The 16,095-nt window shown below is 42.7% G+C and overlaps 1 protein-coding gene across 1 annotated transcript in view; it reads left to right on the top strand.

Annotated features, from left to right (window-relative positions):
* The first annotated feature begins 229 nt into the window (after positions 1 to 229).
* RAPGEF5 (Rap guanine nucleotide exchange factor 5) overlaps positions 230 to 16,095 on the top strand; it is a 201,137-nt gene continuing 185,271 nt past the window's right edge. The window contains exon 1 of the mRNA XM_016159524.2: positions 230 to 463. Within this exon, the coding sequence (XP_016015010.2) occupies positions 230 to 463 (234 nt within the window). The remainder of the gene's footprint in view (positions 464 to 16,095) is intronic.

Below are 16,095 nucleotides of genomic sequence, written 5' to 3'. Positions count from 1 at the left end.
GCCAGGTCCGCCGGCGTAGGTGAGCGGTGGGAGAGGGCGGGGCCGGCGCACCTGGGCGGGGAGGGGGAGGTGCGCGGGGCTGAGCCCGGCGGGGGCCCCGGCGCGCGCCAATGGGCAGCGGCTGGCAGCGCGCCCCGCGCCCGAGCCGCAGTCGCGCCCTCTCGCTGCCTGGCGCGCGGAGGCGAGCGCGGGGGAGAGGAGCCGCGGGCGCTGCAGCCGCCGTCAGGGCATGAGGATGGCCGTGGGCTCCGTCAAGATGCAGCCGCCGTGCGAGAGCCCGGCCCTGGCCGCAGCGGCGGCGGCGGCGGCGGCGGCGGACAGCGCCCTGCGCCGCAGCCCCAGCGCCCGCGAGCCGGAGCGCGAGCAGCCGCCCGCGCCGCTGCGGCCGCGGCTGAGGGACCTGCCCGCACTGCTGCGGAGCGGGCTGACGCTGCGGAGGAAGCGGAGCGCCGCCGGGGGCCGGGTGAGTGGCGGGGTCCGGCCGGTGCTGGGCGCCGCGCACGCACGTGGAGCCCGCGCCCACCCTGGGGGCCGCTGGCGGGGGCGGCAGGAAGCTGGGGAGCTGGCGGGCTGGGCGCCCTTGTGCGGGACTGAGCAGAAGAGGGGCCCAGGACAGCGGGGTCGTGGGGTGACCCCCAGTGAGCGTCGGTTTTTCTCTGATACACCTGACTTAACCCGAGGGCACCTGGATTTCGGCTGCGGGACCGTGGGCATCGCCGGAAGAAGGGCCGTTTGCCTCTCCGCAGAGGGGAAGCTGCAGGTGTCCGGAGCCGAACTGTCGGCCAGCCCTGTCCCGCCTGCAGCCTCAGGCCCACGAGTGGGATCCCAGTTTGCAGGAGGCATGCGACGTGTGCACTTGTTTTGGACGTCCCGGCGCGAGCTCTGGGCATTGGAACTAGCTCTGGGGCCGCCGCCGCCAAGAGGAGACCCAGACGTTGGAAGTTCCAGGACGAGCCCCAGGGTCGCAGTCTCCAGCACTTAGTACTGGGCGACGACGCCCCCCTTGAGCAGGAGGGTGCACGCCCACCAAAATTTTAAATCTTAATACTTCCTGATGGTGTGTTCAGATATGATTTCCTGGTGAAGGAGTGTCCCTCCTCAGGTTCTAAGTGCATCTAAGGCTTGGGCAGGTCAGACATGTTTTGTATGTTAGAGAAGCAGACGGCCTGCTGATCTCCTGGCATCTTTCATTAGCCACTCAGAAGGCCCGGGCTTTAGGTCACCTGGCTGACTTTCTCACCAGGGTCTACAGAGCGCCTTTGGTGGGTTCTACAGAGTTTTCTGTTTTTTTTTTGTTTTGTTTTGTCTTTTAATTTGCCATTATTAAGCAGGCTTTACTGAGAAGCTGCAACAAGATAGATTTAGGGGGCTATAATTTAAAAAATGAAGTCTTGTTTGTCTGCCTTGTAAAGAATATCTCACAGAGGGACTTTTAGCTCTCGCACAGATGGGTTTGTAGAAGCCAGAGTTAGGGAGAAACACTCGTTGTGCCGTGGCTTCCTTTGGGCAGGGAAGGGTCTGAGTCGTTGTAGGTCCTCAGCCTCTCTAGGCTGCATTCCTCCTTTCTTAGGCATTTTTTTTCCCCCCATGTTGGGATGACTGCATGTGGTCTACCTCAGAAGGATGTTCTGTGGATTAGCTGGGTGTAATGGGATGTCTTTAAGCTCATGACCAGGGGAGTTTAGGAATTGCCCACAAGTGACCTTAGCGTATGGCATACGGGATTGCCTGCAGAGAAGGCAAGGAAATATGGTGCAAAGGTGTGATAACTAAGTAGACGCAAGAACCAGAGTTATAGATTTTGCATGAATCTAGGGAAAAGTAGGTCAAATCGTGTTCCTATTATCCTTGACAGGTTTTCATGACACGGAATGCTGAAGACATGAGGGCAGTCAGGCAATCTGTGAGGAGAATTGTTGAGGGTTTCTGTGTCAGTAGATCTGTAATGTTTGCGTGGAGGCTGTGTTTCTCACCACCTGGGATAATGTTGTGTGCCTTACCAATCAATATACAAGTTTACACTTATCTTCTTAATTATTCTGAATGTGGTGCATACTTCACATAATGTATACTTTTCAAACCCTTCTTTGGTTCTAATACTGTATTACTTTAGGACATTCCAAACACATTTCATAAGTCCCCGGTCAGTTTCTTATTGGGGGAAGATTGTCAAATTTTCCAATGCTGGAAACCCATAATTTTCAACTGTTGCCCCCTCCGTTGGCTTTGGGGCCACCTTTGTGATTTTGGAACCTTCTCTAACAAAGAGGTACGAATCTGAAAGAAAGAAAAACAGGTGAAATAAGTACTTGTATTAGTCTACTCAGGCTGCCGTAACAAAACACCATAGACTGGGTGGCTTAAACAACAGAAATTTATTTTCTCACAGTTCTGGATGCTGGGAAGTCCAAGATCAAGATGCCAGCTTATTTGGTTTCTGGTGAGAGCTCTCTTCCTGGCTTGCACACAGCTGCCTTCTTCCTGCGCCTTCTCCCGGTGTCCTCATATGGCCATTCCTTGGTATACACAGAGAAAGATCTCTCTCTTTTCTTATAAGGCCACAAATTCCATCATGGAGGCCCACTCTCACGACCTAGTCTAGCCCTAAATATCCCCCACATGCTCCATCTCCACATACCAGCACAATGGGTTTAGGGCTTCAATTTATAAATTTTGAGAGGACTCAGACATTCGATCCATAACAGAAGTGGACTGAAGGATAGAGAAAAACAGGTGAAGTGTGTACCAAACCAGTTGGTGACTTGTGAGCACCTGGGGTCATCTGCTTAGACCCTTGGTTAGGGCAGTGATTCTAAGGCAAACAGCTCATGGCTTAGATTCTTCCGTAGACCTTTAGTCTTGTGTCTTATGGGCTATACCTTCAGATTACAGATGAGTGATTATATGGACAAGTTAACACAAATTTATTACCATTGATTCAAAAAAAAAAAAAAAAAGCTCTATGCATTACACAAGTTGGTAAGAAAATTTGCAATTCCGTATTGACCAAGATCTGGTTTAGGAATACTTGTGGCTCATGTCCATGCTGCCTTGGGCTTCCACAACTCTGCACAATCTGATAGCAACTGTCATCAAGTCAGCTCTTTGTGGATTGTGTTGCCCAACCTGTGTGCCTTGTAGGTGATCTCTTACTGGAAAAAATTAAGCTGACATTTGGTTAATACTGTGGAACTCCCAGGTTCCTTGGTTCAGTCACTTCTAATCATATCGAATTCCAAATGCACACTGATTAAGACTCTTTGCATCTCTTTAGGCTAAGTGGGGAATGACTAAATTTTGCTTTGTGGGAGGACCCTAGCTGTCTCCTAAAAATCACTGGTAAGGTAAGGCAGAGCTTGAATTCCCACCAACACCTTTGATCATTTTTTTTTTTTTAGAACTTTGTGTTATGGACGCTCTGAGAGTATAATAAGCACCCAAGCTTCAACAGTTATTAACATTTTACCAGGCTTGTTTTATTTATTTCCCCCTCCCCCATGTTTTTATGAGGGCTGGTATATTTTAAAGCAAAATCCAAAATATCATGTCATCTCATTCATAAATGTTTCAGTTTACATCTCTGATGAGGACTTTTTTTCTTTGAAGAAGAAACAACTTCTATGCCTTTTTCATACCTAAAAATGTTAATAATTCCTTAATGTAATTCCCATATTCAGATTTTCTCAAAGATATTCTTTCACTTATGATTTGTTGGAATCAGGAACTAAACAAGGTCTGCACATTGCATTGGGTTGTTAGGTTTTTAAATCTATATTTTAGTCCCCTCTGCCGCTCCTCCCCCCCTTTTTTTCATGTCATTGATTTGATGGGGAAAGCAAGTCATTTGTCCAGTAGAGTGTCCCACTTTCTGGGCTGACTTCTTGTGGTGCTGTTTCATTTGTTTCTATATTCTCGGTAGTTCTTACAATCCTCGCAGTTAAATGTAGAGGCTTGATTAGATTCAAGTTCAAAGGTGAGCATCTTTTGTAGGTGCCACTGTGTCAAATCTATTACATCACCTCACAAGACACATGCCTTTCTTTTTTGAGATGTTAAGATTGATTAGCGGGTTCAAGTAGAGTAAACTTATCTTTCTACCTTTCACCTAATGATTTTGGCTTCATGGATGGTTGTAGCCTAGATCCATTTCATTAGGGGTTGCAAAATGGTGATGATCTGAATCTATGATTTCTACCTCTTTCGACATACAATATTATATTAGTTTTAGGTGTACAATATAATGATTTCTATTTGTATGTATTGTGAAGTTATCACCACAGTAAGTCTAGTGAACATCTGTCACCATACATAGTTGCAGGATTTTTTTTCTTACGATGAGAACTTTTAAGATTTACTCTTAGCAACTTTTGAATATGCAGTATAATATTGTTAACTATAGTTGTCATGCAGAATATTGCAGCTGTGGCTTATTTATTTTTTAACTGGAAATTTGTACCTTTCAACTCTCATCACCCCTTTTGTTTACCCTGTATCCTCCAGTTTGTTTTCTCTATCTATGAGCTTGGTGTTGTTGTTTTTTGGTTGGTTTGTTTGTTTTTAGATTCCACATATAAGTGAAGTAATATGGTATTTGGCTTTCTCTGACTTATTTCATTTAGCATAATATCCTCAAGTTCTATCCATGTTGTCACAAATGACAGATTTCATTCTTTTTAAATGGCAGAATAATATTCGTGTGTGTGTGTGTGTGTGTGTGTGTATCATATTTTCTTTATCCATTCATTGATGGACATTTAGGTTGTTTCCATGTCTTGGCTATTATAAACAATGCTGCAGTGGATATGGAGGCACATATATCTTTTCAAGTTAGTGTTTTTGTTTCCTTCAGATAAATACCCAGAATTAGAATAGCTGGGTCATGAAAGTAATCCTATTTTTAATTTTTGAGGAACCTCTGTACTGTTTTCCATAGCGGCTGAACCAATTTACATTCTCACCAGCAATGCACAAGGGTTCCCTTTTCCCACATTCTCACCAACATGTATTTCTTGCCTTTTTGTATCATTCTTCCTGCATTTATTAATTGGAGTTCTGCCTATGAAGAACCTACCCTTATGACTATTTGCATCTCCCTGAAATTTAGATTGTGTAGAAAAGGCAGGGAAAAGGCTTAATTTTTTCCTTTGATCACTTTCCGAGCAATGGTTTGGGTGCTCTGACAGCCTCCCGTGATAATTGATGAGTTTTCCTTTTTTGGGTGTCATTAAGAAGTCGTGGATCTTAATGTATTTGTTTCAATCCATTGCAGTCAATATTCTTTTTGATGATCAATTTGTCCTTATCTCCTGTATACTTTTTCACAAGATTTACCCAGTAATCTCTGACAATTTTCTTGCTTTTTGGCACAAGATAATCTAAGCTTGTCTTGTCCATTCCTGGCTCTAGACCTGAAGTCAGCCATTTTCTTAAGGAGCACTTACTCTTTTTACCAAAACCCATTAATCTCGAAGTTTGAATCCAGGCAGTCTGGTTCCATAGTCCAACTTTTGCCTCTCATAGTGGCAGCGTTATTTTTACCTTGGCCTTCCATTTTAAGTTTTTGTTTCTTTTTAAAAGAATCCTTCTCATCACACTGTTTCTAAGGCTGTCATTTTCTCCCTCTAATAAAAAAAAGCCGGTGACTGCCATTCTGTCTTTCTGTATATACTGTCAGAGCGCTGGCACTGACTTATTTCGGGCTCTGGCTGCTGTGATCTGTTCTGCAGTGCTCTGCCACTTTCCTCAGCTCCTTGAAATCTGTTTCATTTCCAAGAGCCAGAGCGCTTCGCCAGGGCGCCAGATTGTTCACCAAAGCCCTGCAGTGATCCTCAGGTCTTGGATCATCTTCCCTCCCTGACCTCTGCTCTGTAGCCACTCTTTACTCCTTCAGGGTCCCTGCGACACAGCAGGTTTGAAACTGGAGAAACCAGAAGAACGGCCGCTCGCTCTGTGCATGAGATTCTCTCATTTTCATGTACAGTCACTACCCAGGTGATTCCCTCTAAAAAGAAACAAGGTCGTCCATTCTGCTTGTCCAACCTGGACTGCTTCAGGTGTGACTGAATACCTTTCTCTGCCAGAATTCAGATTTTGTTGTTTGAGAAACATTTACTGGTCCGAGTTATACCAGTATGTCCCATTTATAGATATTTTATACACATATCATACAGGCAAAGCATGTAATTTATTCTTTGTATTTAAATTAATATCAGTGGCTAGCACTTCATGGCAATTAATTAGGTAGCGTGAATGTTCTGATACACATAAACTGCATTGAACCCTCATGACAAGCTTATGCGTTAGATGCTATGATTTGCATTCTATAGATGGGTAAAGTAAAACAAAGATGAATGTAACTTGCCCAAGATCATAGAGTGGGTGGAGGGAGGGTTTGAATCCAGCTAGTCTGGTTCCATAGTCCACACTCTGAATTGACTCTCTGGTTTTCTTTAAATTCACTGAGGGCAAAGGGTCTATTTACTCTAAACTGCCATAGCCTCATAATCGCCCTACCACTCCAGGGGTCAGTTCATGCTCTTGATAAGGCCAGATGTTAACTTTTCTTGCATTTGAGCACAAAGACTCTTGTGATAGACCTACTGGGCATGAGGGGAGGGAGGAAGGGGGTGTATTGTGGTTATAGGTGGATGGTAACTGTTATTTACTAAAGGTAAAAGTACCATTCAGTGTGGCATAAGCAAAAACTAGCCAGGCACATCTCATTCAAAGCCAACGCAAAAAAGCTTGTGAATTTACCAGCTTACTTTTTTCTTATCTGCTTATGGTAGCCTGTCAGAAGATAAAGGCCTTTAAGGAAAGCATGCGTCTTCCAGAAAAGGCGAGTCAGACCAGATATGAGGGCCACGTGATGATCTTATTTGGGAAACATTGACTTCCCACCAGCTCATATCTCGATAGTATTATAGAACTGTGTTGACCATGGCTACAAATAAAATAAAATCTAAAAATAGTTATTTGGGGGAGAAGATAAAGAAATCATAAATCCATTTATTCTATTTTAATTTCATGTGAATTCTAGCGAAGGAACTTGATGGCAAGTTAATGCCGTATTTTTTCTTTCTCTCCCCTCCAACTCCTCACAGAGGCTTTGGATGCATAATTAGATCAGAGGAAAAGAGCCTGGTGCATGGCTTCAGAAGATGGGTTTGGATTCCAGGACCATCACTCTTGTTTTCTGAGCGCTCTAAGCCTCAGTTTCTTTCTCTGTAATGAGATACGTTGTGGGTCAGGCTTTTCCAAGAATAGAGACAAGGCATAAGAAGTTTCGGGCACAGTGGAGCTTAAATTTTTCTTTCCCCAGCTGGATGTTTATTCCAGGCAAATGAACTTTCATAGACATTTATGAAAATCTAGGCTCAAAAACTTTTGCTTTTGTATGCAATGTCAGATTCCGCATTTTTAAAAATTGTGATATCCTAATAGATAATGAATATTTTAGGTGATATCTAAATACTGGTGCCTTAACAAAACAGTCTTCAGTTTCACAATTGCACCTTCTCTTAAAATGACTTGGCAGTAATTGGTAACTTGTCTAAAAATAGATGGAAAGGTGGGAGATAAGTCATTGGTGGTGACTTTGAGTACTTGTGATTTTTTTTTTTTTTGGCTTCAATATCGTGTAACAACCATTGTTAGGAATATGATAATTTCAGTAATGATATGTGATCTGGAAGTAGTTCATGAAAAGTTATACAGTTTTCTGTGAAGGCAGAAGAGTTAAAATCAGTGACAACTTTTTATGGTAAATTACTATAATGAATAATCTTTCAAAAATGGAATTTGAAAAGGGAAAGGTCCACACACACCATTGTGGATACTGGCACATTTTTATCAAATTAAAACTTTTATGGTTCCTTAAAGGGAGGAGATATTTTCACCTATGAGGGAACTATAGTCCAGAGAGGTTCAGTAACTTCTCCGTGGTCACATAGCTAGGAAGTAGAAGAGGGAGAACAGAGCTCAGGATGTTCTGATTCCAAAATCTATGGTCTTTCCCTGATACTGTGTTATCTAAGACTTTGACATAATAATAACATGTATATTGAAACAATGGATGCACCAGACATTTCAAGTTTTAGTGTAAAACACTAAATGCCAGCGTCTTCAGTAATGGCATTCAGAATCAGTCTTTAATCACATACAAGTTTGGCAATGGCTCGAGCAGCAGCTGTCTATCATCTCGCAGCAGTATAAACCATTGACAAGAAACAGGAAGGTTTGAGATGACTCATCCCAGAAGCCATTGTTTTCTCAGGAGGTATGGAAGCTGACTAGCTCCATATTACAAATGCACTTGGAGATTTTAAGGCAAGCAAGTTACTTTTCTGGGGTATAAAGGGGGCTGGAAGAAGAGGGAAGAGTTTCTGGTAAGCCAGGATTTTTGTTTGGAGTGTAGTAGGATGTTTAAGAAACTTCACATTAGGAAGTGGGAAGTGTGTGTACCTATCAAGGTAAATGGATCATTTACATTTGAATAAAATTATTGAAAATGCTCAAATATCCTTTAATTAACATTTGGTATATTAATCTTTTAATGTAGTATGATTACTCTAAGTGAATGGTTCTTAACATTTTGGATCTCAGGCCTTTTTAAGAATCAGAGGATAGCACCCCAGTAAAATGCACACACAAACATAATTTTGCATCTCATTTCAGATGGCTTGCAGATCTGGTGAAGCCTGAGCCATCATAGACCCTAGTACAAAGGACTTTCCCTACCCTGCTTTCTAGAGAACAGTATCATGATTTTATAAGTATTTTACTTTTTATCTTTCTTTCCTCTAATATCAAGCACTGATTCAGTGGTCAGTAAATATTTCCTTGAATTAAAGTGTTTTGTTGGTTTGTTGAATTGGAAATTCAGCCTCTGAATGTAGCAAACATGCCAGTGAGCGCTGGTAGATGGTGGTGATGGTGATGATGGTAACTATTATTATTTAACAAATCCTTATGTAACATCAGTGATATCTAGTTGTTTGAAGTACTTTAAGAATATTAACTCCTTCAGTCCTCATAACAACCTTATGTGGCAGATGCTCTCATTGTCTTTTCCAAAAAGGAAAATGAGGTACAGAGAGGCTAAGTTGCCTGAGATCACCCATTAAGTATAGAAGCCAAGATCTGAACCCAAGAAATCAGCTTCCATATTTCTAGGTCTATCAATTCTGCTGTATCCTCTCTCTAAACAGAACAATTGATGTATTGCCTTGATTATAGTCTTAGTCTCTCTCTCCCTCTCTTTCTCTCCTACCCCCACGCTCTTCATTTTAACACTTTTGAAGTAGGGATGTATGTTACAATTGCTGTCATCATTTAATGGGATACTTTTCTTTTTTTCCTGCGAAGCTATCATTAATGTGATGGTATGTCTTAAAATTTTGGTGTCTTAGAGTAAGTAAGGGAACTATAGTAAAGTCATGTTTCAGTTTTTTAAATTAGCTGCATAGTTTATCTGTAGAAATATCAAAGTTAATCACACCTTTATGACTTCATACAAACAATATCCATATCTATGAAGTGTGAAAAATATGAATTAAGATAAACTAACAATTTATGTAAATACTGATATTGCTTAAGTAATGATTTAAATGTCAGAGGAGAATACATTTAAATGTTTCCTACAAAAAGCATGAATAATAGCCTCAGAATAATGTTGAAGGCAGAAGAAACCAAAATTCTTCCATATAAATTTCTTACTTTTTAAAACCAAGGATTGTGAATATACCCAAATGACAATAGCCTGAGACTTGCCTGTGAGTCACCATACTTTGTGTGGTGAGTTGGCAGATCTTACCTCTGTGACTCAGTTCACCTTCTTTCATTTTATCTGCTTTGTTCACGCGGCACTGGCTTCTCATTTGTAAAATACTTTTCTTTCATTTTGCACTATCTGCGTTATCTGTGGAAAAAACCGAATTCAGAATTTCTAATAAAGGCAACACAAACCTTTACTACAGTTTAAGAGTCTAGAAAACCAAGGCTTCTGCCACCTAGGCGGTTGTCTTCCTGCATTTTTTTACCCCCTAACTGGTCTAGCAACTTAAACTCCAGCCCTGTCGGTGGTTTTGTTGTTCAGTTGAATTTGACCTTGTCAAATCATTTACCTGCAGCTGTTGTGAGATGTACAGGCAAATACTTGTGATTGCCCCACACCGATGCCTTGGGTGCTGACGGTAAATTTGTTTTACTCTCTTCCGTTACTATTGAAGGAAGCGAACAGCTTATCGCTTCCGCTTGGTCTAACACTCTAAATGTTGACTGTAATGAACAAACACTGCAGACGGTTTACTCCCTCATATTGTGCTACGAATTTATACATAGGTATGAAATCTTTTGTAGAAAAAAAAAAAAGCAGGGAAGATACGGGATGATACCTTTTAGTTATTAGGGGAAGCGTGATACCTATTTCAATCCATTAAAGTAGAATTTGGCTGCGGTGGACGAGAGAGACCATTTCCCTGTGTTTGTCACTTGATGACTGTGTGACCTGGAGTGAGTCAAATAACCTTCCTGAGTCTCTGTCTCTAAGATGGATACCAACGTTCTTTCATAGGACTCAGTGTGGAAAGGGGGTCAGTTTTCATTTTGTGCTTCTTGTCAGAGCTGTGGCTTTTCTCTATTGAGATGCCAACTCAACCCCTGGGGGACTTCGGGGCATATCTTAGACAAATGGAAAAATGAATCTTTAATATTTACCACGTCTCTTGAATTAGGGAGGGGTAAGATGATGCATTAGTAGGAAGAGCATGTGAAGATGCTGGAAGAATCTGATTAAGAATCTGTCATATCAAAAGAGTGGCAAGAACATTTCTATAAATTTGTTTCTAGAAGATTAAATCGTTTGGCCATTAACAGAATTCTTGGAGAGGTGTCAGAAAAGAACCGTGACAGCCAATTCTTTCGTCTGGGGAGAGTATACCAGGTGGTTTTATCTTCTTTTAGATAAGAGGTTTGTTGCTGTTTGTTGACATCAATGAAAGCTGTTTCTTCGCCTCAAATTAGCATCAATATTGGTTTTCTTCTCCAACTTTAAATTCATTACAAATCTTCAAATAGCACCCACCGAAACATTCAAATTTCCCATTCCTCTTGACACATAACTCCTTAAAAAAAAGCTGCCTAGTCATATTCTAATTTACCTTGAATATCTCATGAATTAGAACTTAAAAAGAAAAACTGAGCAAATGCAGTTCATCAGTAGTTGGCTGTTTACTTTGCTGTCATTTATATAATATGCTTTATATTACAAAGTGCTTTTACATACATTCTTATTTTACTGTTTTCATAACTCTGGAATAGGTATTGCTTTCTTCTACAGAATCAAGGGCAAGTTACCGAACGTTTTTATATGCCACAACCTTACCATCTGTGAAGCAAAGATAGTGCCCGCCTCATAGGGTGGTGAGACTAAATTATTTTATACAGCATTATTAAGCCGAGCTAGTTATGGAAACAAGGCTTAGTAAACGTGAGCTGCTGCCGTTGTCATTGCCACCATTGTTGTTATCATCATCATCATCATCATCTGAAATGACAGATCTGAGGGATTCTGAGGCCAATCCCTTTGAAAGCTGAAGGAGACCTTTTTGGTTATATTGAAAGCAACTAAGTACAAAAACTGAGGCTCAAACCCTGGTCTTGCTGAAGGTCATAGTGTGGAGATTAAAAGAGAGGTTCCTTAGGCTGGACTCCATTCAGTCCAGGGGTCTCTGATAGGTTATCTATGGATCGTTCTCCCTGAAGCTGTCAAAGATGGGTTTAAGGAATGACTTCTCAGACTTTAGCATGCATGAGAATCCCTGGAGGGCTTGCAAAAACATAGGTTATAGGGCCCAAACTTAGAGACTTTGATTTAGTAGCTCGTGGATGGGGCCCAAGAGTCTGCATTTCTGTCCAGTCCCAGGAGATGTGGATGCCGCTGGTCAATGGACCACAATTAGTAGCAATGGTTCAAAGGGTCTCAAAAGTTTGGTGACCTTCATCATCATAAAATTACAGAGGCCAGGAGTCTACTTTGTTTTCCGTTTGCCACCTTTATGATGGAAGGCCAAACCCAGAGGGAAGACCATGACTATGAGACCTTTACTGAATTAATAATTGGAACCTCCCCCTTATTGGTTTCCACAGAGTGACCGGTAGTTAACAAACAAGTGACAAGCATTGGAACATAAAGGGCCTCTGGCAGCTGTGCTGGTTATTCTCTGTTTATCCATCCCATGTGCTCTCTGCTCTTTTCTGTTCTGGTCTGTACCTTGGGGGCTACCTTCAGGGTAGGGATGGATGCATGTTCATCCCTAGGGCTCTCTCGGTCATGTGGCTTTGATTTGGGTTCAGGCAATGGAAGGTCAGGAGGAGAGAGACATCAGGGGTATCTGTCCCTCCTGCTGTCCCTTTTTCAGTGTTGCTGGCAGTGACTGTGGCCATCTATAAGTAGCCACCACTGAGCAGTTCCCTCCTCAATTGCTTCAGCTCTTTCCAGCCTCCAGTAAAGCTTGTCTTCTCCTGACCTCAATGTCTGTGGGGCTAAAGGCTTGTCATTACTGGCTTCTGTGTGCCGTATCTCCTGGTGGGTCTCTGAACCTTGCCCACACATCTCTGACAGGCGACTTTCTGAGAAGACCCTCTATGTAGGAGCCCAGGGAAGAGCAGCGCTGGGAAGAGTAACAGTAGAAGGTATAGCCTGGGTCAGAAGAACCTCACGAACGGAGTGGACATTGGCAGTGATTGAGGCATGGAAGCCTGCATAGCCCCTGACGTTTAGGTCGAGGGTAGATGGGGAGGAGAACAGGGAAGGGGCCCTTTAAAGTGGTGCTGGGCTTCATTAACCGCAGAAGGTCCCAAGAGGTCCCTGGTAGAAGCTGTACTGTGCTAGAATGTGACCCTTTCCTGTATCATTTCTGTACATAAACTTGGACGGCTAGGGTTCAGAATCAGAGAAGCTTTTATATGAGGAATTTGCATTTCTTCTCTACAATTGCCTGACAGTGTTTTTTTCCCAGACACCCTTAGCGTTGTTAGTCTATACGCAGGAGTTATGTGGTACTTTGATCTTTGCTAAATTTTGTCACAGTATATTGAACATGTTCTGAAATGCCTGCCAAAACTACATTCACAAAGTAGCAAATAGTTGAATAGAATAATTATACCTTCGGTTCCTTTGCTCATGGGTTCCAATGATGGGCGTGTCAATAAGCTGAAAAAACATTTTTCATGGTTTTTGTGCTCAACCAAATCATCTTCTACTATAATGTCACCATAAACTCATACCAATGCTGTGTGTTTATCAGCTCTTTTATATTAAAGTGTTATGCCCAGGTTGAAACTGTTTCACAGCTTTTATAGACAATTTTGGGGCAGCAAAGGTGAAATATCATCATCCAGCTACCTTGTCTTAACAAGTGAAATGTTTGAAGACAAAACAGGCCCTTTGGTCTCCAATTTTCTGTTGTTAAAATTCTTCTTCAGAAGAAAAGTTCTCTATGACGGAAAATTAACTCCAGAAAATTGTTTTCTTCTTTCTGGGTTTTCACATATTTATGTGTCAGAAAACACGGATATGTGAGGGAGTTGGGGGGTGCGACCCCACACATTTGAGGCAAATGATGATGAATCACCTAGTGTCACTCACTGTGGCACAGATGTAAGGCATATGGGCCCTTTTGTTTTTGCTCCATTTTCCTTCCTCTCTGGTCATTCATCCCATTAGGTTTGGTGGCCGGGCACCCAGAGAAGAGAAGCCAGTGGAAGCACAGAGGAGAGGATCCCAGACCTGCCAGGAAGGGGCTGGAGGCTGCCCAGAAGGGTTGACCTATGAGCAACGCCATTAGTGGAGCCTGAGCAGAGAAATGAGAGGGATTCCAGGGCAAGTCCCTCTGGTGGGGAGTCCATATCCTGTCCAGGGAATGACGAGGAGCTCGGTGTGGGGGCCTGGCTGGGCTCCCCATCCTGCAGGCGTCTCTTCCAGTCTCAGACCCCGGGGTGAGGATGCTTCTTGCTGATCTTCCTTGTTTCCACCTCCAGCCTAGACTGGAGGTCCTCCCTCTTCCCCGCGCTGGGGAAGGAGCCCTTTCGCAGTATCTTCCTCTCTGCCTTGGCCCCATGAAAGCTCTAGTTAGCCTTTCTCCTGCTTTTGTGAAGACTCATCTCCTTACTCACTTCCCTCGGAACGAGCGATCCACCTTCATTTTGGGTTTGGCTTCCTTGGGCTTTGCCATTCCTGTTTTCTTCTTCGCCTCCCTCAGGCTTTGTTCCCTTAAGGCTTTTCGGGTAGGTTGTTGGCCCGGCACTTCCCTGAATCAGCTCATCCTATTGTTGGCTCTCCTTGGTTCACTGCATGGCTCTTCTCCAATTTCTCCACCCCTTTGCTGTTCACCTGGCCCCAGCCGAGGGTCCTATTTCATATGGAAGAGGATGCTAGATGTTCCTTTTAGGAATTTGGGTGATTTGAGGCTACTTTAGCGTGTTAAAGATAATTAAGACATTCAGAGAAGCCCTCATCCAACTTCCCTTAAAAAATTCTGGAACCGTTTAAGCTCTTACAGCGCTTACAGTATCCTCTCCTTCATCCCTTACCCTGTCTCCTCACCTCCACCCAAGAGAAGAGGAACATTTGCAAGTAGCCAATATCTAATTGGTCTGCATTAGGGCGATGTAGAGCTTACGAATGTATCGATTGCTGACAAGCATTACATTTTCAAAACTGACTCCTTCGAATAGAGAGTTCTGCCTTAGTCAAAAAAATGCGTACAAGAAGGCATTGCTCTGGTGAGAAGTAAAATTATAAAATTTAACATCAGTTTCATTTCTTAATACCTAATAAATGTAGGAGCTTCAATTCAAGCAGTTAGCTTTGAAAGTACAAGGCTAAACAGAAGACAGAATAAAATGGATTGATGATTTTATTAATTGTTCTTTCACAGTGGGCAGCTTCTTGTAATGTAACACATAACCCCCACATCCCAGACCGGACTCCAGTGTGGTCACCCCCATTTTTGCATTTCCTGGTATCTTTTCTTCCTTCTAAAAATCTGTATTACTCACCTACATCTGATTTGTCAGTAAGGATAATATAGGTTTTGCTGCAGTAACAAAAACACTTTGTGGCTTAACTCAACAAGGGTTTATTTCTTGCTCACGAAAAGAACATTTTTTGTCTGGGCGCGCTTCAGGGCAGCCATCATCCTTGCGGCAGCCCGGCTTCCATCCTTGATAGTCCCATGTCATCATCTTCCGCAGTGACTGCAACATGTAAAAAAAAAAAAAAAAAAAGAAAAAAAAAAGGAGAATGTCAAACGGGCATTTAATGCTTCTGCCTGAAGTGACTTTTGTTCACAGCTCATTGTCCAGAGCAGAGCATATTACCTGATTTCAAGGCACCGAGGAAGTGTGCTCTTCACAGGAGTTTTGAAGGAGAAAAGATACTAATAATGCTTTCATCAGGCATCAGAAGCCGAGAATACGAGAATGAATAAAGGGGCGATCCTAGTCTCTAATTCCAGCAGAGGAGATAAATGTGTTCATAGTATTACAATATAGCTTTACGAAACCAGACAAATTGCGAAATACATAGCACGATAACCACTATGCTAGAGCAGAAAGCAGCTTGGGAGCACAGAGGGAGAGAGTTTCTCTCTCTGGGCCTGGGGATGAGAGGCGGACCTCGGAGTGGGGGTCACCTAAGAGCCGGAGTTTGTCTGTTTGCTGGGTTTAGGCCTGCATTACTTTAGTAAGGGTGGCGTCTCACTTTATTTTATGTGCTGCATAACACCTAAACTAATAATCTGATGTAAAGCTCAAAGAAATAGGTTTCCCTATTCTTTAAGACCTCAAGGAAGAATTGAAAGCAGTCTGTCAGCAATAGATCAGATCTAGTTCACATGAAATGCAGCATACAACAGATCCTTTTAATGAAGACTTGCAAAAGCTACTTTTACTGAGCAATTATGCTGCTGACAGTTCTTTGATCTCAAAAATTAGACTTGTTGTTACAGTAAGAAGAGAACAAAGTCAAGTGTAAAACAACAATCAAGGTTAGTTATTAGGCAACAAATGTTGCATATACGGTACTGTGGTTCG

Source organism: Rousettus aegyptiacus, unplaced genomic scaffold (assembly GCF_014176215.1).
Source record: "Rousettus aegyptiacus isolate mRouAeg1 unplaced genomic scaffold, mRouAeg1.p scaffold_m13_p_13, whole genome shotgun sequence".
Taxonomy (NCBI): domain Eukaryota; kingdom Metazoa; phylum Chordata; class Mammalia; order Chiroptera; family Pteropodidae; genus Rousettus; species Rousettus aegyptiacus.
The sequence above is the reverse complement of the archived record's forward strand: the minus strand, read 5'-3'. Positions and strand labels throughout refer to the sequence as shown.